This window comes from Phascolarctos cinereus, unplaced genomic scaffold (genome assembly GCF_003287225.1).
Source record: "Phascolarctos cinereus isolate Bilbo 61053 unplaced genomic scaffold, phaCin_HiC Scaffold_5;HRSCAF=322, whole genome shotgun sequence".
NCBI lineage: Eukaryota > Metazoa > Chordata > Mammalia > Diprotodontia > Phascolarctidae > Phascolarctos > Phascolarctos cinereus.
The window spans coordinates 14,309,381-14,333,466 of record NW_027555958.1 but is presented as its reverse complement, the minus strand read 5'-3'; the positions used below and the strand labels follow the sequence as shown (position 1 = coordinate 14,333,466).

The 24,086-nt window shown below is 50.6% G+C and overlaps 1 protein-coding gene across 11 annotated transcripts in view; it reads right to left on the bottom strand.

Annotated features, from left to right (window-relative positions):
* VPS8 (VPS8 subunit of CORVET complex) overlaps window positions 1–24,086 on the bottom strand; it is a 191,689-nt gene that overhangs the window by 46,778 nt on the left and 120,825 nt on the right. For 9 of the 11 annotated variants that reach the window (XM_078154678.1, XM_078154687.1, XM_078154683.1 and 6 more), the window contains exons 37-43: window positions 17,047–17,133; window positions 13,897–14,044; window positions 13,421–13,510; window positions 7,918–7,960; window positions 6,721–6,824; window positions 3,165–3,246; window positions 2,759–2,841 (exon numbers count right to left, since the gene is read on the bottom strand). In XM_078154678.1, coding sequence (XP_078010804.1) covers window positions 2,759–2,841; window positions 3,165–3,246; window positions 6,721–6,824; window positions 7,918–7,960; window positions 13,421–13,510; window positions 13,897–14,044; window positions 17,047–17,133 — 637 coding nt within the window. The remainder of the gene's footprint in view (window positions 1–2,758; window positions 2,842–3,164; window positions 3,247–6,720; window positions 6,825–7,917; window positions 7,961–13,420; window positions 13,511–13,896; window positions 14,045–17,046; window positions 17,134–24,086) is intronic. The other 2 variants (XM_078154685.1, XM_021005704.2) reach the window with 1 other exon arrangement.

Here is a 24,086-nt window from a genome sequence, read left to right as displayed (position 1 = left end):
TCGGGAAATAGGGAGACATCTTGGTAGGGCATTTCTGTATTTGCTGGGACACTCCACTTCGGGATACATAATTGAAAGGCAACGGCAGGAAAAGGGCCTCCTGCTGGGACGACACATAAATTATAGACTGCAGCGGGGGCGCTCAAGGCTTCCAGCTCAGTGGGCGCTCAATTCCGGCCCTGAGATGTCAGGGAGAATCCTGAGCAGGGAGGAGACTGCGTGTTTGTCAGCTACGGAAAGTGCCCTCCCCCTGGCACAGAAAGGGCCTTTTGAAAAGGAGTCCTGCAAAAGACAGGCAGCTAGGTAGCTCAGTGGCTAGAAGGCAAGGCCTGGAGTCAGAAGACCTGAGTTCAAATCCTGTCTCACTTAGTAGCTAGGTGACCTGGGCAAGTCACTGAACCCTGTTTGCCTCAGTTTCCTCATCTGTAAAGTGAGCTGGAGAAGGAAATGGCAAACCACTGTAGTATCTTTACCAAGAAAACCCCAAATGGGGTCACGGAGAGTCAGACACGACTGAAATGACCGACCAATGACAAACTTCCAGAAGGACTGACAAAGTGTTCTTTCTGCTGCTTATCTGTCTGGCACATTTGAACCCTCAGCCATCGTGCATTAGCGTCAGGGTAGACGGTGGCCTCTGCGGGCCCCAGGGAGTCAGGCCCCCGCCTTCTCTCCCACACTAGGAACATCAGAAGTGCTCCCAAGGCAGAAAAGGCTTTTTACTGGAATCTGAATATTCACAAGAGCAGGAAATGAAGGTGACTCTAGACACAGAGCTCCAGGATAAAACTGGACGTACCTGTAGCCTGACTGGCCTCAGTGGGCCCGGGAGGAGGAGAGGAAGCCCTTGGGCCCCCTCCCCCCTCCTCCTCCTCGCTGCTGCTGCCCCCAAGCCCCACCCTGCGCACCCTCCTCCTCCTTCCCCATGACCCCAGCAGGCTTCGGGGCTGCATCAGCAGAGGGAGGAGAGAAGGCTGTCACCTGTGATGCTGCGTCTCCTCCCTGCTCCAGCTCCAGCGACGCCCCCTGGTCTCTGACTCTCTGGTGGCCCACTCCTTGTCCTCTTGTGTTACCCACTCTCTGAACCCACGTCCACCCAAATTGAGGCCCTCGACCCCTGCATCAGGCTTCTTTTCCCTTCCCTCCCCCCAGGCCCTCACTCCACGCCCTGCAGAAGCCTGGTGCCACGCAGCCAGTCCCAACCTCTCTAGGCCGACAGGGACACCGTGGCTCTCTTGCCTCAGGCTGGCCTCTTCCACTTGCCTGGTGGTGGGAGGGGGAGGGGGCCTTCCCCTTTCCAACACCATGCTCAGACGGGGGTACCAACCCCTAACTCCATCACTGCCGTTGTTAGCACCAGCCAAGGCCCATTTCAACCATCACAAAGATGTCACTTCTGCCCCGGCTCATTCTCTTCCTCTCTGCCCCTTCATCCCTGTTGCTTTCAGTGCCTCTGTGGACGGTGCATACAGGCCCTGACCTCACCTCCTTGACACTGCTTGCCTCCCCCAGCATGCCCCCATTGCTGACCTCATCTTCAGCAGGGCGTTCAATGCTCCAGTCCATAGACGTCTAACCTGGGGCCGCTCTCAGGCCTCCTTCCTTATCATTTCCTTCACACTCCCGGGTTCCCGGGGCCTACTCTTTATCTCTTTCACCTGTCGGTGGCAGACTCAGTCCAGTGACTCTCCCTCTCTCGTGGGGTCTGTACTACCACTGTCCCAGACTCTGCTGCCCCTCTGACTTCCTGCTGTGCCAATCCCTAAGCTTGCCCACCCAGCCCCCCACTGCTGCACTACAGAACCCCCAGGTGAACATACAGGACTTTGTACATGTGATCCCCCTCCACCTGGCCCTAGGCATGCCCTCTCCTGTCGATTCTCTGGGGCTGGCCTAGGCCGTCTCTTGCCTCTTCAAGGCTCCAATGCCACTCTGCCCACTGCGGGGGCCAGCCTACGTTCTTGCATCTCAGGCCCCGCCAACGAGCCTCTGCCTCTCCATCTCTCTCTGGTCCTTTCTTTCAGCTGCAGAGACCAAGCAAGCTCTGCCTTCTCCTCTGCGTTAACTCCCTGATCCCGCCTCTTCCGGGCCCTCAAACACAGCCTCCTTTGCCATGGTCTTGCCTCCTGCCTCCAAATATGCTCAGATCTGCCCAGGGTGGGCATGACTCTGCTTAAATGCCTGCTTAGATGGTGCCTCCCCCTCCTTTTACTAAATCCCCTGTATCTTAGCTCCCTTGCCCACCACCCAGTAAGAACGATCTCTCAGAGGCTCCTGACGACTTCCTTCCTGTGAAATGTCAAGGCTCCTGAAATTCCCTTTCTCTGAGTGTGTGTGTGTGTGGGGGGAGACTGCTGCCCTTGGCCCTAAGCCCTTCTTTCTGGGGTCCCTCTTCTCCTCTGGCTTCTGAGATGCCAGACTTTTTTGTTCTCACCATCTTGCGACTTCCTCTTCAGCAGAGTTAGCTAGTGGTACATGTTTATGTACTTGTCTTAATAGTCTCTTTTTTTTTAAGTAAAAGAGCATAACTCAGGGGAGCACCACAAGAAACACCTTCTCTTACTCGGTGGAATGGCTGGAGAGGAGAGTCATTGGTGCCCCAGGGCGGGAGGCCTGAGGACCAGGGGTGAGAACGCAAACCTCAGGCATTGGCGCACATGACGCATAACCAAGCACCGCGAACGCTCGCCGATCTAGCGCCGGATACCGGCCTTGACAAGGCTGGCTCCCAAAGCCCCTCCTCCTTCCCAGGACTCACTTGGAGGATTCGCTGCAAGATGGACGGCAGAGCGATGAAGGCCGCCGTGCTGTCCAGCACCTGCATGGTCAGAGACTTCAGAGCTACAATAGCGAGAGAGCGGCAGAGAAGGATGATTAGCACACGGAAACGGCAGCTTTCCTGCTGAACTCGTCACTCTTCTGGAGAGACGCCCAGAAGCTGGCTCGTCTCTAGGGCTGGACACAGACTCAGCGCACGAAAGGAGACGATATCGTCCAGCCACGTGCAGTGACATTTCACAATGCTATTACGGCTCAGAGCAAATGACCGCCATGTTACCAGGGGCGGGGGGAAAGACACAGGAGAGGAGGGGGAGCAGAGCCAGTGGCTGAGCACATGCTTAATGATGGCTTCAGATTTCTAAACGGAGTCCCAGTAGCCTTACATTCTGCGTGTCGAGGTGGAGCGGACGAGCTGGACAGCTTCTGGGGGGCCATCATTGCCTCCAACAGTGGAAACCAGAGAGCCTACAAGAAAAAGCAAACCAAAGGAGAGTAAGGCCTTGTGCTATTGAGGAGGTCACCATCAGAGCCTCTTCTCAGCCCTCCTCCACCGTGAAAACTTCAAAAAAGACACATTCCAATGTTATGGGATCATTTTCCTATTAGTTTTGGTTTACACAAACCTAGACAGTAAATGCATGGATATCTCACGTTTATAAGGACACAGATTATAGAATCCATAGCTAAAAGAGACCTTAGAAAACACCTATCGGATCTCTTTGTGTTTTGGAAAAAACTGGGGAAAGTGAGGCCCATAAAGTTTAGATAACATAATGTGAAAGTAGGCAATAAGTAAGGGTGTGGGATGAAAACTGAAGCTATGTTTCTAATGGCGAGAGTTCTTGCTTTTGAAACAAACTCAAGCCCACAAAAGCCCTAAATATGGGGGAACAATGACCCTACAAACTCTCCTGAAGAGACTCTGGTGCAAGTGAAGCTGAGCCCGAGAGCACAGAAAAAGGAAGCATCAGGAAAATGCTGAATGCGAGGACTGGCCAGGAAATGGTCGGGATGGCCAGAGAGTGTTCAGAAGGATGACAAACGTGCCTAAGTCAAGGAAGGGCTAGTGAGCATTCAGAAGGACAAATGTGTGTAAGGCAAGGACAGGCCAGGGAGCGGTCAGAAGGACGGGCCATGGAACGGTCAGAAGGACAGGCTAGTAAGCAGTCAGAAGGACAGGCCAGGGAGCAGTCAGAAGAACAGGCCAAGGAGCAGTCAGAAGGATGGGCCAGGCAGTGGTCAGAAGGATGACAGACGTGCACTTGCTAATGTTTTCAAATCCAAAGTATTCCTTTTTTTTTTTTTAAATCACATAAGCAATCTTTTCTTCTGCCATGTCACATTCCTATTCCTTAACAGACAAGAAGGGAAGGCTCCTGTGCCTGCTTCAGACCAAGAACCAGGAGCACCTCTGAAAAGGGAAGGCAGCTGCCTAGACAGCCCAGATGAACATCTTGTGCTCAGCTCACGTCCTTGCCTTAAGCACATTCTTCATCTTTCTGAACCAACGCTGCTTCCTGCCCCTGGGAAGGAAATCTGTCACATGAGTCTCCCGAGTCCTGCCTCATCCCCACTTCATGGGTGTGATGGAGAGCACTGGTGGACGGAGGTGGAAGAGCAACTGGATGAAGTGCAATAGAGGGCAAAGCAGACTGAGACACAGGAGGAAGAGAAAGTGACAGGGCTTTTCCATGAGTTGGAGGTTAGGTACTGTTATCAGAGGAGTTTTAAAAATCTGTTTTAATTTTGAAAAAAGGGCATTATCATTCTTGTGTTAACAAGCCACAGATGAGGCTGGACCTACTCCCTTACTAAATAAAAGAAAATGAATTCGGATTTACTTCCACACAGGCACGTCAAACCCAAATTAGCAGCCTTCGTAGCTTTGAAAGGTAACACGAGGATTAAATAGTGTGCCCTCAGTGACGTGTTTATACCCACTGGTTTAAAAGGCATGGAGAACGAGGAGGGGGAAGGGACAAAGGTGACAGAGAGAGGACGTGGGCTCGCAAGGACAGGTGCAAGCCTTCTCTTCAGGGCAGGAAGGGGAAGCAGGCGCTGGTTCGTGGATGATCCATGCTCGCCGAGCTGCTGTTTGCTGGCATCCCCAGGCCTAGGGCTCCTTCCAGTGCTTCAGTTACTCCACCTTCCCAAGCAGAAACTCGTGAACCAGGGTTTGTCCTGGGCAGTGCGCATTCGTTTACTTTTAAGTCTTTGGTCCCTAACCTGTGTTGAACTAAAGAAAACTGAAGAGGACCCCAGGCTTTATTTGTGGCCTCATTACTTAGTCTGTTTCCTGCTGAGATCATTTAGAGTTCAGGGCATTGTTGCCGAGCTTTCTGGGTCTTTAGAGACACCGAGGTGGCTCAGCGGGCAGCCAGTGATGCAGGGGACAGTGCCAGGCCTAGAGGCAGGAAGACTCGACTCATCTCCCCGAGTTCAAACTAGCTGTGTGACCCTGGGCAAGTCACTTCACCCTGTTTGCCTCAGTTTCCTCATCTGTAAAATGAGCTAGAGAAGGAAATGGCAAACCACTCTAGTAATTTTGCCAAGAAAACCTCAAATGGGGTCACAGAACATCTTAACAGGTCAACCTTTCTGTACTGCCATGGCAAAAGATGGGCTTATCCTAGTGTCTAGCTGAATACTTCAATATAGCATCTGAGAAATAAATAAGAAAACCGGTTTCAGCCCCCTGGCACCCATTCCACAAACCACTTGGGCCTTAGGCCCTGCTTACAAGGTTTTTCCCCATTTACTACCTTGGAAAAATCACTGTTGGCAAAAATGTAGTTGAGAAATTATACTCCCATCCCAGGGAGAATTCTGTGTGATTTAAAAGGTTTGTCACAGAACCTCTGTTTTTCTTTCATTTTTAGGCAGGTGGGAGTGTGGGGGGGTACAGTGGGTAGAGGGCTGGAGCATAGCTGGAAAAGACCCGAGTTCAAATCCAGCTTCAGACAATAGCTGTGTGACTCTCGGCAAGTCACTTAACCTCTGATTGCCTCAGTTTCCTCAATTGTAAAATGGGGATGATGACAGCATCTACCTCGCAGGGTTGTCATGAGAATCAAATGAGATAATAATTGTAAAGCACTTTACCAACCTCAAGGCACCCAAGAAACGCTGGCCACTGTTGTCACCGTCACCCCTGGCAGCAGGCTGGAAGCCAGAATGATCTAGTCCGGGGTCAGGAAACAACGGTCCACCAGCCCCATTCAGCTCCGCTCCTGACTTTTGTGTGGCCCCCAAGTTAAGACCTTTAGCTGTTGTTTTCTTATGGGGGCAGTGGCCAGATTTGGCACTCAGGCCCCCTGGTCCAGCCTATTGCGGGCAGCCAGAGCATCAGGCAGGAGAAAGGAGAAAAGGGCAGGGGGCTGGAGCTCTATAGGAGCCCACACCTAAGTGCCCAGCAACCTGGTTCCATGGGGAAGAGCCTCTCTTCTTCACTTGTCAAGCTGCATTTCTTCAGCTATGCCCACCAGAGAGGCACTTCATGCATTCCCATTTCCTTCTGGGAGTCAGCTACCCTGTGTGGCCCCTCTTGACCCCAGGGTCCCACAAACTCCTTGGTGCTGCTTCCAGGGCCTCATTTCCATTTGCACCAGCAGGGACTGGAGCGGGGGAGGGCAGCTGACATTTCTGCATCCTTCCTCTATGGGAGACTGAGGAATTCAGCCCTGGGCAAGTGGGCTAGCTTTCCCAATTCAGCATGGAGGGCGACTCAAGGGGTTTGAAGCCTTCTGCACGAACAAAGAGGCCGAGCACTCATGGTAATAATGTCAGGAATCTGTTACTCCTGGGAGCCCTCAACAGTGATTAAAATCCAATTTAATTAGACTCAAGTGGCTGAGAGGGCAATGTAAAAAGAATTAATTCCTCTTTCCAAACCTGAAAAGCCTGCAACAGCCCTGGAGACTGGCGAGGCTGCCCTCTTACCTCTCGCTGTTGCTGGTTCAGACTCTGTGAATTCCTTTGGCACAGGGCGATTGTCTCTACCAAGATCTCTTCCACGTCCTTGAATGAGGGGTCCTCTCTCACATCTATATTAAAAAAAAAAAAGATGGAACATCTCACAGGAAGGTCACACTCCTCCCTTCCACACCACTGGAGGAAACGAAATCTGTATTTTTTGCCCAACTTCAGGTCTTTGCAATATGCCATCTATGAACTGGGACCCTTAGGCACAGTAATGGATAAGTGACAGGAAGGTCCATGGAATAATAAAATGACAGAACAGACTTAATGATATTCCATGCAAAGCCCACCAAGTCATTTTGGAAAACTGAAGCCAGGGGGTGGTCTCTAGCTCAGAGACAGCAGACCCTCATTTTTCCAGGAGGAGGATGAGCCACCCGATAGATTAGCAAATCAAACTTTGTCTCAGGCTACCTAGCTTCCCCGTGCCCCTTGCCAAGCTTCTGGGGCCCTCCTCTACTGTTAGGTGACATGTGGTCAGGGAATGCAATTCTCTTAGCCTATGGAAAACATACTGAGAAAGGCTGAACCATCTCAATGCACAGTCCCAAAGCCATCACCTGCACCACAAACCCACTGGTGGGTCCTTGGGGGGTGGGCACCAGCTCCAGTGTGCTAACAGGCCAGCAGAGAACAGCACACTTGAGCAGTCTTACACCCTGGGTGCCTACTTCAGATGATTCTGCTTCCTCAAAGATGCCTGTCCCTACTCCCACCATGATGAACACAGGAGGAGACGGCAAACATAGTTAGGTGGCAATTGGCTCCTCCCTGGACTGCGTGGCTGGAGAAACAACCCTGGACTGCTGGGGCGACTGGGGGAAATGGCTCTTGCAGCATTTCCCACAGATCTACCAGGTCTGCCCTTTGTGAAGCTTGTGTTTGAACCCTGATTACTCTAAACAAGATGCTCATAAATGCAGCAGATGTGATCTCACGGGCCAATCAGGGATACTGCCTTCAACAAGGATTTCCTGTGTTCCAGGAAACAACATGGTTCCCGTCTTCAAGAAACTTATTAACTGATATGCCAAAGGTCAGAGAAGGACAAAAGTGTAATCCTGGCAGGCAGGGGAAAGATGGATGGGCTAAAGGGCTGAGTTCATCTAAGACCGAGCTGGCAATTACAGAAGCAAAACCCAGTGATCAAAAACTTACTTTCACTTTCCTTTGTAAACTCCTGGAGTCTGCTTTGTAGTCTCTAGGGGACAAAGGAAATAGTTCATATTTCTTGTCTCCCAAACACCTTATTTCTTTTTAAAAAATTTTATTTTGACTTAAAAATTCTCTCCCCTTACCCCATCCCCACCCACTGGCAAGCAATGTGAAACCCATCATACTATGAAGTCACATAAAACATTTCCATATTAGCCATGTTGCAAAAAATAAAAGCAAAACAAAAATGCTTTGATCTGCACTCAGAATTCATCAGTTGTCTTTCTGGAGGCAGAGAGCACTTTCCATCATGAGTCCTTTGGAACTGTCTAGGATCAGTCTTAGAGTAGCTACGTCTTGTTGCGGTTAATATGCGCAATGACGTCCTGGTTTTGCTCACTTCACTTTGCATCTGTTCATATAGGTCTTCCCACCATACTTGCAGGAAGGAGGGAGAGAATTCAGAACTCAAAGTTTAAAAAAAAAAGCTAAAACTAAATAATAGATTTTTTTTTTAATGATGATGGGATTGCACAAGGTCCATCCAGTGAGAAAGGCCAGAGGAAGAGAAGTGGAAGCTGGTGCCTCCAAGCTAAATGGCACCTGATAACAAAGGAAGTCTACTGCCGTCCCAGGGCATATGGCCAGGATGGGGCGGAACAACTTCCAACACCTGTCACATCTGATGGCTGCTAATTCATGTCAGCAAAGACAATATTGCCTAAAGGAATCCAGAAAGCGCTGCTACAGAAGATACCCATGACCTCGGGGGCACAGTGATATTTTCATCATTGCTGACAAGAGAAGGCAAGGGCGTGAGATAAGAAAGGCCCACTGGAGAGGTGAATGGCTGTGGAAGAAGGTGGGGCCTGAGGATGGGATTTCTGGAACATGGCGTACGGTACAGGAATGAGGGGCTTCTAACCACAGCTGAGCTGTGTGAGGGCCAGCAAGTGCTGGCAGTTTTGCAAATCTACTCAGAGGTAACCCACACTTTGTGGGATGATGTGGCCTGCGGCTCTGGAAGGGCATCTCTTCTTCCAAAGGAAGAGGCCAGATCAGCACCGGGCACCATGGAGGGGTACTTGAGAAGCCAAGGCGGGAAGCAGAGAGGAGCCCACTCAGGTATGGTTGTTGAACTACGTGACCATGCTCAGATCACCTGGCCAGACCAAAGAAAGAGGCTGAGTTTGGGACACAGATCACAAGCCTGGCATGAGGACGGGACGCAGCAGTGAAGAAGCAGGCTCATTATCCAGACATCTGCTTGAATTCTCCTTCAGCCAAAAGCAGATCAACTCACACACTCCTGACTTGCCTTAATGATCCTTTCATCCTTCAAAAGGTGGAAGCAGCAGAGAGGGGGACCTCCTATTCTGGATCTGAATTTCCCCAGCGGAGAAGAGCTGATTGCTGTGGTAGAAAGGACAGGAACCTTGGGGGATGGTGACTATTCCATCACAGGATTCATGGCAGAGAACTGTCTGACATAAAGCAAGCTATTGTCTGGTACACAACAATATATCCAGCACCCAGGACTTCAGTATCTATGCAGGTCACAGCCTGGCTATGATTTACTTGGTGGATAAATTGTAAGGCCTACCTGAGGCTCAGAGATGCTCACTGACTGGCCAGGGTCACACAGGGTCAGAGGCAAGATTTGCACCCAAAGCCTTCTGACTGCAGTCCCAGCCCTCTAGCCACTGTCCAACACTGCCTCTCTTCATCTGATGTGCACCTAGATTCTGGGAGACTGTATTTCAAAAGGTTCAAGCAGGATATCATAAACTAAAATTGTATGGGGTGAAGTAAGCCAAGGAGAGAGCTAATTCCTCAAGAATAGAATTCTGAAGGCACAGAGAGAAACCACCTGTGAGGAAGAGGAAAAGGAACTGTCCTAGGAAACTGAAGGAGAGGAAGAGGAGGCAGATGACCAACTCCACTGCACATCCTCCATCTTCTGTACGTGTTTGTGAAACCAACGTGTGGAATGGTCCTTTGAGAGGGCCAACAAGCTGTGGTGTGTGCCTGTGATGGAATACTACTGTGCTAGAGGAAATGACGAGCAGGATGTGCTCAGAAAACTCTGGAAAGACTTACACGAACTGACGCAAAGTGAAGTGAGCAGCACCAGGAGAACGCTGTACACAGCAACAGCAACGTTGTATGACAAACAACCGTGAATGACTCAGCTCTTCTCAGCAACACAATGATCCAAGACAATTCTGAAGGACTCATGATGGAGAATGCTGTCTACCTCTAGAGAGAGCGGATGAACACTGAACATACAAGGGCTGGTAATCACATATTTGCTGGTAGCTTTGCAGATCTACTTGGAGGTATTCTAGACTTGGGGGGATGATGCCTATGACTGACACATGGCTCTGGAAGGTTGGGGTTTTTTTTAAACCTTTTTAAAAACAAGCAAAAAACCACGTTTCACTGTGAAAAAGAAGATTTTAGAAGGGAGAGAATGGCTGGTCATGGAGGAGGGAAAATGATGGATAAGGAAGAGAAGTCAGAGGTGCTCAACTCTGAAGAATGACCTATGGTCTATGAAGGACACAGCAAACATGGCAGACAGGGAGTGATTCCTACCCAGGGAAGGGGATGGTAAGAGCACAAACGGCCCTGAGGATGACAATGAGGCGTTGGCCAGTTTGAATGACATTCCAGGTCCTGATCAGACCAGCTAGTGTTTGTGCTGGGCCCCTGTATCCATCATGGAGAATTGGGAGAGGTTCTGCAAGATTCCTGCATTCCCAGAAAAGGGAGAGAAAATGGGCCACCAAATGTAGGCATCGACAAGCCTCTGGAACATTGGTTAAAGGGACGGCCAGTGGATATCTTGAAAAGGAAGCAGTGATCACAAAGCACCAGCATGGCTGCTGCAAGACAAGTGATGTGCCGTAAAGGACGCTGCCTTTTTGGAAGATTATCTGCTTTTCAAACATGCCACGAGAGAGGGTTCTGAGCCAGGCAGAGCAGACAATGCTGCAGATAAGAGCTGACCTAGATGCAGTAAAGCATTTGACAAAATCTCTCATGTTGTTTTGGGGAAAAGACAGGCAATGTGGGCTTAATGAGAGTGCCGTGAAGTGAGTTCAGAAATGGTGGGTGGCTGCAGCCCAAGAGCAGGCCTCAGTGGAGGAAAGGCCCTGGGGAGCTTGCCGGGAGCTGCGTCTGTCTTTACTTGTTAATGGTTTTATCAGAGACTTAGAGAAAGTCACAGATGGTGTGTTGTTTAACATCACAGCTAGGAGGGAGAGCCAACATGCCAAAGGACAAGCTCAGGATTCCAGAAGACCTCGATGGGCAGGGACCTTGGGTGAAATCTGATCATGTGAAGTTCCACAGGAATCAATGTGAAGGATCGCGTTTGGGTTCAAAGATACACTTCCCAGGAGCCTGGGATGTAGAAGGCCTGGCCAGGGAGAAAAGCACCCCAAAATCTGAGGGCTTGTGGACTGCAGCAAGCACAGGATGAGCCAACAGCATGATGTGCGTAAGAAGGTCAAGGAAAACAATATGACCAAGACTGCTGGGTCACAGGACTAGATGTTGTCTTTGACCCTCATGACCTCCCAAACTCCAACACAGGAATTATGAAGCAGCTGCCTCCAAGGTCTGGGACACAAGCACTCAAACAAAGTGGAAAGCTGCTGAACTAGGGGCAGAAGACCAACATCTGACCCTTAACCTCTGACCTTCCGTGGCCAGGCGGAGCAGGGGCTATAGGAGCTTCTCCCCCTACCTGGACCCTCCTCTCCCCACACCACTGTGATCTGAACAGCAGGAATGTGCTCAGGCCACGGCAGAGCTCGCCTGGAGAATGAGGAGCACAGGAACACAGGACAGGACGCACACCTGTGTGAGGCCAGCAGCAGGGAAAGGGCGCCATGTCCAGCTGGGGCGAGCTCTGCCCCCAGAAGTCATCTGAGGCAGAGACCGAGGCTGGGGAACTGTGAATGAGCCAGCCTGGGAGAAGGCCAAGATGTAACCAGCATTTATTAAGCACCTACTGTGTACCAGGCACAGTGCTAAGTGCTTTACAAATACTACCTCACAACAACCCTGGGGGGAAGGTGCTGTGATTATCCCATTTCACAGGGAGAGAAACTGAGGCAGGCAGAGGCTGAATGATCTGCCCAGGCTTTCGGTTTGTTTGTTTTTTTGTGTGTGAGAATAAATTACAGAATGGGAGGGTGCGTCGAAGGCAGGGAGAGGAGGATGAAAAAAAGAAAAATATGTGATGCGCCTTGATCATTTCAAAGGTTCAGAAGGAAAGGAAAACAAGTCTTTTAGTTTGTCAGGAAGAAGAGAGCCAAAGGGAGGACGAGCGTGGAGGCAAAGGGAGAGGCGGACAAGGGAGGAGAGAAAGGCCTGGAGCCTCGTCTCACAGGCCGGCAGCGAACGGTGCTCGCTTATCGGTGGCTGCGGGGGAGGGGGCATGCCCTCTTCACCTCTGCCCCCCCATGAGCACCAGCACAGGTCTGTAACAACCATGCGTTAAATTCATGCTGGTCTCACTTAATGGTAAATTCCTAACATTTCCTTTTAATTTCCCAAGTGATTTGGCTCAGTACAGTACTAAGGTTGAGGTACCTCTCCAATGAGACAATGGAAGTTAATTTGTGTGGGGTTGTGTGTGCGCGCGTGTGTGTGTGTGTGCGTGTGTGTGTGTGTGTTGTGTGTGTGTGTGTGTGTGTGTGTGTGTGTGTGTGTGATTCCTGAGAAATAAAAGTGAGGATTTCTGGTATGAGAGAAAAGATAAACCTATCCAGAAAAAACAGTTATGAAGCGAGGAGCCTCAATGGTTGGCTAAACGCTGCCACACCCTCTGGTCAGAACCATTTGGCTTCCCCAGGTGGGCCTGCGGCCCGGTCATCTGTGCTCATGCACAGAGCCTCTGACCACCACCGTGACCTTGGCTTACAGTTAACAGTGGGCCTGGGGCAGTGTGTGAAGACATGAACCTACTCAGATGAGCTTCTGAAGGATGCCTTTTGGTCACCCTGCACGCCCTTTTGGCATCTAAAGGATGACACCGAAGAGTCTACAAGAAGATCCAAAGTGCAGCATTGTCCCTGTAATGACTCCTACATGCCCAAAGGCCAGCCTGGTAGCCATAGTGAGACGGATCACCACCACAATGGCCACAGGGTGGTGAAGGTTTCAGCCACAATCACTACTAGGGCCCAGAGGATGGCCAATACCTGTTGGTGTAGGGGGGACAGGTTGACAAGACCCCGGATCCCTGAAATACTGCAGAAGCATGGGCCTAAGGAGGCTGCCCACACGGCCCTCTGCTTAGCCTGACAACCCCACGGCTGGAAGGAATCTTGGAATCCACCTTCTTCCTAATCCAAGTAGGCCCATGCCTTGTCCCCAGTGAGATGAGAACCAATTCCATCTGAAGACTGCCAGAGGCAGACAATCTTTCAATCAGCTTGTGAAACTCATTTTAAAATATAATATGATTCACTCTCTCAGGATGTCAGCTCACCTCAAGCATTATTAAGAAAGCACCGTGAACATCCCCTTTCTTCTCTAAGAGGTAGGCACACACTTCAAGCAGCTGGTACTTCTGGGTAATCTAAAAAGGGAAGATTCCAGTTTTCTTAGTTTTTTATGCTGAAGATGTCCTCTTAGCACCAAAGAAAATGATGACAAAGTTAGTAGACTGGAAAATGAGAGCTTTGCTCCCCTACTAGCCTATTCCTTCAGTCTGGGATCTCTTTTTCATACACTGTGACGAGATTATCTCTTCTTAAGAAAAGACCTGAAATTAGTGGGGAATTGTCAACAGGCCAGGTCCATACAAGTCTTACCCCAGAAAGGGAGGAGTACCTGGCTTCCAGTACTAGGCTGGGGACCAGGGCACATGTCCCCAGGGACAATGGCATGTCCTCATTGTCATCACTGTGTCTTACTTTCATCCCAGGATAAAACCAAATGTTGGATCCCATGCCAGGGCCTTACCTGAATGGTCTCTTCCAGCCGGTAGGACTCGAGGACTTGCAGTGTGTCAATCACTTGGTGAGGGTTATATTGACATAACAAGTCAATGAACTGCTCTGTGATGTAAGGAGATGCCTGGAGCGACTCTTGGTTCATGGAAATACCTTCCCTGAAAAGAGAAAAGCCAGAGGACCATTGTACTGGGGCAGCATTGACTACGGCCTGAGGGAGTGATCAAAGGTTAAAGAAACAACCCACAACCCAGGGTCAGTACCTGGAGAGGAGGCCCCAAGACCGGGCAGTAGAAGCCCAGTATTACCCAGGAGCTCCAAGCTGCCACAGAGCACCCCCTGACTAAGCAGAGTGGGACTGGCCAACAGCCCTTCTCCGATTCCTGAAACCAGGAGGATTTCCTAGCTGCCTCAGTTTGACTCAAGAACCAGGTCAAGTCTTAAATATCATACTTTACCCTTTTCAAAGTGATTTCTGCCCAACTACCCCAAGAGATAGGGCTTTAAAAAAATTTTTTTTTTCAGGCAATTGGGGTTAAGTGACTTGCCCAGCGCCACACAGCTAGTAAGTGTCGAGTGTTTGGTCTGAGGCCGGATTTGAACTCAGGTCCTCCTGACTTCAGGGCCGGTGCTCTATCCACTGCACCACCTAGCTGCCCCAAGAGATAGGTTTTTTAAAACTCAGGATCTGTGATTTAGGAAGGTAAGTGGTACAGTACACAGAGCGCTGGGCCTGGAGTCAGGAAGACTTGAGTTCATATTCAACAAGACATTTGCAAGCTGTATGACCTTGAGCAAGTCACTAGACTGTCACCTGCCTCCATTTCCCCACCTGTGAAATGAGGATAATAGTAGCACATCCCTCCCAGAGCTGTCGGGATCACATGAGATAATATTTAAAGCACTCTGAATGCTACCAATCATTATTATTGATAATACTAATCAGTAGAAGAAAACTTCTGATGTGTAGCAATCACTTATATAGTCTTAGGGAGTTGCCCGGGGGCAGTCAGAGGCGGTCACTACAGGCTGCTTGTGTGTGTGTCAGAGACCACACTCACACCCAGGTCTTTCTGCCCCCAGGTCCAGCCCGCTGCTCATGACAGAGGTTGCTTTCGTGAAGTACAGACGTCAAACACTGTTTCCCCTGATTTACAGAGGGGGAAACCAAGGCCCAGGGAAAGTTAGTGACTTGCGTAAGGGCCTTTGGCCAGCGAGGAGTGGAGCCAGGCCTCACGCCAAGGCCTCTTGGCTCCTAAGCCGCGACACCTAGCTGCCTCCTGTCCCAGGGTCTGATTCACAGTCGATAAATCACTACCACGGGGGTGCCGTCAGGAGCTGGTCCCAGAGGAGCTTCCTGAAGCCACCACTAGTGGGCTCTATTCAGATAACCCAGAGGAGGGGCAGAAGGAGGCCATCACAGGGACGGGTTGGGAGACAGGTTAAAGGAGCTGGCACTCACTGAGTGAGGGAGGGCAGGGCAGGGACCGCAGAGGCCGCACTAATGAACAGACCGCCAGCGCTGGGGATGCCCCGAGCGCCATTTCTGCAAAGAAGCTTCAATCACAGCAGAAGGACTTCCTGATGCTAACAGCTCAGTGACTGCAGCTTCTCTTACAATGTCTCTGGGAGAGCGAAGACAAAGCAGACAGATGACTGGCATGGGCTGAGTGAAACCCCTCCTCACTTTCCAATCCCCTCCCTGGACTCCACGCCTTGTGATGCTGGCCTCCTGGTGTCCTCACACAGGACACTCCACCTCCTGCCTCCTCGCCTTTGCACGGGCAGTCCCTCATGCCTGGGATGAGCTCCCTCCTCACCTCCGCCTCCTGGATTCCTTCTAGGCTCAGCTCACAACCATCAGTGCTTGGCACAGTTTGCTGACTGACTGATTAACGGTTTTTTGAGGGATGAAAAGCTAAAGTTTCTTTTTATGAGAAGAGTCTATTTTTTTTAGGCAATTGGGGTTAAGTGACTTGCCCAGGGTCACACAGTGTTGTGTTTGGTCTGAGGCTGGATTTGAACTCAGGTCCTCCTGATTTTAGGGCGGTGCTCTATCCACTGCGCCACCGAGCTGCTCCGAGAAGAGTCTATGTTCTGCTAAATGAGTGATGTTCCTCTGGCTTTTGGTTAACCAGGTCAGGCTATCACCGCAGGAAGCTGGTGATGGGCAGATGTGAGTGCACGCGCATGTGTGTGTGTGTGTGTGTGTGTGTGTGTGTGTGTGTGTGTGTATGTGTGTGTAAGAGCTCTGCACTCCCTGCCTTCTGTGTCCCCCGGCCCTGCCCTGAAGAGCTGAGAGCCCAGCACTGTGCCCAGCAGATGCTCAGGGGCCGGCTGGTGAAGGCCGCAGTGAAGCGTTCAAGGGGAGACATGCAAGGGCAGGACTGGGGGAGGGGCTGGATGCAGATGACGGCTTCCCGAAAAAGCAGGGAAAAGAGGTCAGCATGAAGGAAGAAAGCCTCTCCACTCAAGGAGGAGGAAAGCCCTGAGAACAAGGGGCTTGCAGCACCATGGTTTTCTTTGCCTCAAGGCGAAGCAGAAAACAGCCTGCAGAGAGGCCACATCAGGCCCGGTCCCACTGCCCTCGGTGCCCTCATCAGTGTCAGGTCACTCTTCCTGCATCGACAAATGCAAGCCTGGGCAAGGGATGAGAATGAGCCCAAACACCTGCTCGTGAATCTAGGCCCTGAATTCCTCTCCAAATATTATTGACAAAATCACTTATGAGAATAGAAAATGTGAACACACACCACTCTAAGCACATGAATGGACTGCAATGCCTTCTCTTGAGGGGAAATGCTAAGGCTGCTGGCCAGTGATCAGCGACAAACTCAGCCCTGCTGGATTTCCATCCCAGCTGCTCTTCGGGGTCTGGGACACTGGGACGCTGAGCCACATCTGCTTCCCAAAGCTGTCCCTGTCAGCCTCCCACCAACCACCTGCCGGCCCATTTGTCCATTCTTTTTTTGGCCTGTAGTCCTGCCGGAGTGGAGAAACTGTGCTGTGCCCCATCCGCCCCGCAGACCAACCACTCATCCACGACAGTCTCGGCCGGCTAGGGGGTCCTGAGGGGGGAAGGGGCTTGCTGAGGGTCACATGGCCTTCTGTGGCAAGCCTTGGGCCTAGGTCTTCCTCCCTCCTCGGCCAGCTCTCTTACCTGCTGCACTGCGGTGCTTTTGCCAACACGTGGCATGTCACATCTATCTCGTCCATTCCTCTGGGAATCTCCCTGTGAGTAACAGCCCTGGGTGTAAAGAAAGCAGCACTGACACAGGACAGGGGCTTTACGAGGGCTTCCTCCTCCATAACTACCTCCTCAAGAAGCATAATCGTGGACTAGGTCCAGGCTGACCCCTGAAGGCAGGAACTGCTCCAAGACAGAGCCCTCTGTGTGTGGTTTTCCTGGAACAAGAGGCACCGCCAGGCCAGTCTTGAAGAAAGGCAGCAACAGATCTCGAAATTTACATCGTGATTTGGGAATATTTTACAGGAAAAATACCTTCTGTTGGATGAAAGGACTAAGATGAAGCTGCACAGATCACTGGGTCCTCCCTTCTGATTCTCGACAAGCCACGTATAAATAGGGACCTTAGAAGCCGCCTAATCCAATCCCTTTACAGGGAAAACTGAGGTGTGGAAAGGTTAAGCGACCTGACTAGAGTCACACAAACATTAACAGGCAGAGCCGGGGTTCATCAGTCAGTGCACATTTACTAAGGACGTTCACTGTCATGCCAGGCACTGTGCTGGGCACGGGAGCCGTGTCTAAATCCATTGCTTTTCCCACAGCATCTTACTGCCTCTAGCTCATTGATCAAAGCAGCCGAGGTGTCTACACCTCCCTCTGCAATCTGGTTTCAGTGACTCCGGGCCTTCTTGGCTGGGTTCCTTCTGTGGGAATGCTAATCTCAGCTCAGGTCCATAGCTTCTGCTCCTAGAGCCAGCAGGGACTGACCCTTCTTCTTTATGTACTGAGATCTCCAATTCATTATTCATGGCACAGATAGAAAGGCATGGTATTATTAATGCTTAGGAAAAAAAAAACTCACATAGATTTTTCAACTAATAAAACCAAACCGCTATGGGCTCTAGCAATCCAGCACTTCGTGAACACCATAAGCTGATTTTCTAGCTTTTTATTTAAAATCATGTTAACATTACTACAAGGCTTGTAATCTTGTACTGATTTAAAAAAAAAAGCAAGCCAGTATTGGGTCAAATCTCTCAAAAAATGGCTGAAAAACATATTACCCTTGTTTGTAGTAAAGACAGGGGCCTACCAAAACTGTATTAGATCATATGATATGTGACCATAATGCCTGTCTCAGCCAAACAGCTTGAAAAGCCATCTACACTGGCTAGCTCTGTTTCCCTCACTCCTCCACCCTCTTCAAACTGATCACTCCACTGATGCTGTCTTCACAGCCACTGAAGATTCCTCCCGATCCCCAGATAGGACGGTCTTTTCTCCGGCCCCATGCTGCTTGAGCCGGCCATGGCGTCTGACACTGGGGACCTTGTGCTCTCCTTAGGGATCCTCTCCTCACTGGGCTTCCAGCAAATGCTTTCCCCCCCGGTTCTCCAGACTGTCTACCCACTCCTGCTCCAGTTTGTTGGCTGCTCATCACCTGCATCATGCCCCCTACATGTCCCTGAGACTTTGTCGCAGGCCCTTTTCTCTTCTCCCTCACTCGGTAACCTCCCCAGCCCCCGAGACGACCCCCATATCAAGAGATGCTACCCCTTCTCTCCTGACATCACCAAGTCTCAAATTCACATGTTCCAAAAAGATTCCCTCCTTTCCCCTCTCCCCAATTCAGTTGTCCCTCTTCCTAACTTCCCCGTGTCTGCTGAAGGTGCCCTCATCCTCTGCTCCCTCGTGTCCACATGTTCGGCATTATCACGAGAGCCCACCCTTCCATTTACGGAGCTAAGCAGGGGCCAGACGTGGCTACCTCCACCTCCACGACCTCTTTCATCAGACTCTTTCTCTCCACTCCTCACTGCTCAGCCAGGTGATTACCACAGCCTCCTATGCGGCCCCTCCCCACTCCAGCGTCCCCTACATGCTGCTATGAAAGCAACTTTCCTCTAACCAGATGTGACCATGTGCCTCTCCTCCCTCGCCCCCACCCTTCCCACCATCTCTTGTTCAGTCATGTCCAACTCTCCGTGACCCCTTCTGGGGTTTTCCTGGCAAAGATACAGGAGTGGTTTGCCATTTCCTTTTCCAGCTCATTTTACCTGAGGCAAACAGAGTTAGGTGGCTTGCTCAAGGTCACATAGCTAGTTAGGTGTCTGAGGCCAGATGTGAACTTAGGTCTTCCTGACTCCAGGCCTGGTGCTCTGTCCATGGCACCACCTAGCTGCCTACCAGCCCTACTAATTCCTTCTTGCCCCGAGGATAAAATACAAACTCTTCCATGTAGTCCATGACAAGCTTGCTCCAACCTGTCTTTTCAGCCCTGATGGACATCCCTCTGTGGTCTGGCCAGGCTGGTCTTTGGTTCTTCCCATACAACATGATCTCTTGTCTCCAGACCTTTGTCCCAGCTGTGCCAGATGCCTGAGCCAGGTTCTATCTACTTCCTCGGCCTCTCTTTCTTCAAGATGAGCTCAGGCTTCTCCTTCTGCACAAAGCCTCCCCTGACATCCATCCTTCCGTCCAAACTCCCTTGGATTTAGCAGCTCCCATTTATGCACACTGATTAACCTCCCACTTGTGCTGAATATGTAAGTCCTTGTTGTCTCCCCCTTGTGCCAAGGGGCTCATGCCCAGTGCCTGGTGGGGCCCAGCAAGCTGCGTAATCAATGCTGGCTGATTATCATTTTTGCTTTCCCCAGGGGCACGTAAGCTCCTTACAGGCAGGCTCTTTCGTTTCTGCCTGTGCCTCCTGTGCCTAGCACAGTGCCTGGGACACACGTGTTTAGGGCTACATAAAGACGTGTTGACCAAATGGCGGAGAGGCACTGCCCATATTCTTTCCAAGCTCAGCTTCCGTGGGACCTTGCCCGAAGCCCCCCAGGTGTTTGTGTCCTTGCTCCCCCTCCCCAAATCGCCAGTGTATGTATTTTGTCTTTATCTCTGCACTTGTTCTATTTTTCGAGCAGCATGTCCCTTATCCTTAAGTACGGCGACTATTTTGTCTTTGTCTTGAGGGCCTGGCATATAGTAGGTGCTTAATAAATGCTCATGGAATCGTACTGCTTTTGGATGTAGGCTTGTGTTGAGGCAAAAAACCCAGACCAGACGGCTTCTGGGGGTCCACCTCGCTTTACCGCCATGCTTGCAGTGTGGACAGCTGCGAGTATTTCCTCACACAGCCATGAATGTCCTTCCAAACCTTCCACAAGGCATGGGAGCCTGGCCATGCTTGCTAACCTTCGTGTGACTGTCAGGCTCCCACCATGGAACCCGGAGGTAACAGGAGATTTGGGCCCCCGCTCCAGGATATGGGGCAGTCTTCACTTCTCTTGTCTTGGGGTAACTGACCATCTCAGCAAAGTGATTTATCCACTGATTCTAAGACTTCAATTACTCCCTCAGCAGAGGTGGGCAGAACGGATTTCAGAAGCAAAAAGCAACAAGAGCTAATGATATTAAGAATGGGAAGAACCATTTGTCTTTACCGCTGAACTCAATAAGAACACGATTCCTGTGCTGGCCTCAAACCACAGAGTAAGGAAGATGCCTGGCATATCTCGGGCTCCATAAAATGAGTTACTGCCGTGAGGTGCCCAGAGGAGCTGGCAGAGTTGGAGTGGAGCACACACATTCTTATTCTGTCACTGTGCGGGTGGAGAATGCCTCACGGTGCCGGCACCTGGAGCGAGGAGGCCAGAGTCCTTCTATAAGGACAGACCAGCCACATCGAGGGAGTGATGAGCTCACACGGTTAGACAAGAGACCCCCATTAGTCCCATCTGTCCGCTTAGCTAGAGAGCTATCGCCACGGGACCAGGAGCTGGGGCCAGGAAGGACACGGGAGGACAAGATCAGCCGACTTGCAGAGATCCCAAAGATGCCAAGCTGTGTTCATCCTTGAAACATCAGTATTTTCCCAGGGATGTTCTACAGCCAAATAGAACAGCAGGACTTCTGAAGAGTCACAGCTGTGGGGGACACAGGGCACAACTTATAACCAACCAGGGCCCTGCAGAGTCCATGTAACTTTCCACCTCTCCCCCATTTTACAGATGAGGAAACTAAGGCCTAGAGCAGGAAAACTGCCCAGGTCTTAAGCAGCAAAGCCAGGATTTGGGCCCAGGGTTTCAGGCTCTGGAACTAGCACCCTTTCCCCTGCACCGTGCAAGACCACGTGTGGCTGGAGGAGGCAAATCAGCCCACGTATCAAGAATCAGAGATAATAATGGACAGCCAGAGGGTTGGGCTGGTATTCAAAAAATGAGTCCAAGAATGAGAAAAAGGCCCCTAGCCCCTGGGCAGACCCTCTGTGAAGAATTTATAGAAAATCATGGCCAAGATTCATACAGTCTGAGCAGGCAGAGAAGGCAGCTGGGATCTCCTTAGCCCAAGGAGATGTGGCTTCATTCATTCAATACTTTATACCGTAAGGCAGTACAAGGCACCTACAATGTAAACACAAGCTAGTTTTGGGGATGGACAGGTGCTGACAACTGGATGCATGTTGGGAGGTGGGAGGGTTAGAGCAAGAAAGACCTTGCCTACAGGTGGCCGGGCCTGGTAGAAAGCCAGAGGCAGAGCTGAGGAAGGTCTGGAGGACGGCCTGGAGGACGCCTATGCAAACGCATGAGGGTGGGAGACTAAGTGTCCTGCAAGGGCACGGGGGGCGGGGTCCAGACCTGGTTGGGACGGCGGTCCCCGGAGCAAGCACGCAGAACGAGAGGTGTATTCCTGGATAATGTAGGAATCTGCTTTGTTTGATGATGAATCTGTTAAGAGGGTTTTCTTTTCTTTTTTTTAATCATTGTTCAGCTGGGGGAATTGACGTTTAAAAAAGGAACCTCAAAAGGTGCTTGTTTAATGAACTGTCTTCATGGCTTTTGGGATATAGAAGAAAAAAAGCAAACCACTGAAGCTCACCAAACTACCACTGGCTTGGCTTTCTGGCTTTTGTTTTCTTTTTGTAGATCGAAAACGATATAAAGGAACATTAGAAACTACTTACCAAAAACTATCTGGGGCCCAAGCATTACTCAGACAACTGTCACTGGGCAGATTTAAGTCCAATGCCACGAAAGACAACACAAGATTGAAATAAAGGCTATCGTCATCGGGCATGACAGGCAACAGTAATGAGTATACATATAAGTAAAAGGTAAACACGAATAAGGAAAAATCATTTTCCCTCAAAGAACTGTGCCTCCGTCTGGGGCTGCAACATACACATTGTTAGACTGGACAAACGTAAATTAACCACGAGATCCTCGTCCAAGACGCTGAGACAAGACTGGAGGCCGTCCTGACACATTCAGAGGGAATGAGACCAAAGGGGCCTGACGAGCAGAGGGAAGGTTGTCTTTGGAGAAGCAGGTAAGGAAGCTGGTGGAGCTGGCATCGCCGTCCACCCAAAGCCGATCAACAACATTGTTTTATGGGATCCCTGGCTGTCTTTCAGCGCTCAGTAAGGACAGGCTGCAATGGAGGCAGCCGTAGCTCACGTCCCTCTCGGAGAGGGCCGAACACAGAAATTCTGTGAAGAACTTGACAAGATGCTACAAAGCAAAGCAATATGGACCTTTACATTTAGTAAATTCAATGAAAAAGTAGCCACAGGGGATGACGAAGAGAGAAGGAAAGTGCTGGACATGGCAAGCAACAGGAGGTGGGAGGGAGTGGAATGATTTTCAAGGTCTCTCCAAAGTGGGAAGATGTCAAAAGAATGGAGAAGATCAGAGCATTGTTAATAATGACGATGATGGCTCATGTTTACACAGAGCTTCAACACATGAAAGTACTTTCCACATATATGTGCTAACATACATGCGTGTGTGTATGTAGCACGACATATAATAATAGCAGCCCCCCTACTATAGCTGCTGTGAGGGTCAAAGGAAGTGAAGTGCACAGCACCTCACAAACCCTCAGGCACTACGGAAGTGCTAGCCATTACTGCTGGTATTGGTCATGAAGCAAGAGAAGGGGGGCAAGGGATGGCAGAGCCCAGAGGGTGCTCTGTTGTTTACCAAGAACCAGAAGACCCTGCAGCCTGAAGGGAGGTACTCTGTGGAGGAAATGGCAGGTAGAAATCCCTAGAACAAGAAGGCCCAGAGGGGCTGACACCTGCAATGCTGGATGGAAGTAGACATGACTATGGCACATTCATGGTACAAGGAGAAGACTGGTTTCTTTGGAGCAGAGAGTACACGTGATTTTGAGAGACAGTGGATACGTCAGGCAGAGGAGCTAAAGGCCAGATGCCATTTCAAGCAGGGAGCAGCTCCATAAGATGGGGTTTCATTAGTCTTAGATAGGAGAAGGCTTCCCAAGCACGTCCCTTGGGATAAGCCTGGGAGCCAGGATCACAGACAGCAGCGCTGGAAGGAACCACGGAAGTCATCTGGGCCCCAGTCGCCTTCACATTCAGCACCCTCCCTCCTGCTTTGGGTCCCTGGGCTCACCCACGTCAGTGAGAGGTCTCGTTTCTGGCCTGACACAGACCCTCGCACCGCAGCTCCTCCTGGTCCACCTTGGGCTGTGGTGCGGTGAAGATCCCCTCTCCAATCCACTCTCCACTCAGCTGCCAGAGTCATTTGCTTGGAGTAGGTTTGATTATGGCACCTACAGCCTCCTTACCCCACCCAATGCTCCTGCTCCAGGGGGTCCCTACTGATTCTCACATCAAATACTTCATCTCATCTTCTCATTTCTATTCTTTGCATAAAATGTGTAATATATATGATTGAGTACAGTACCACGTGCATCAAACTTATAACAAAGGGAACACCTACATGTAGAGGGGGTGCACATTCAGAAACGCTGATGCTCCCTCGCCCCCGCAAAAACAAAGGTCTGGAGAGCCATCTGGCATCGAACTTGCTACCTCTCCACGAGGGAGGCCGGATGGAGAGGGCTGAAGCTGCTTTGGTTCCTACACATCACAGTCTAAGGCACCAGAAGCAAACTGCAAGACTGAAGGAGTGGAGCCTTACCTTCCCCTCCCCTTAACTTCCCCCCTCCCCAGGGCCCAGGCGCAGAGCTCTGGAATTAGCAAG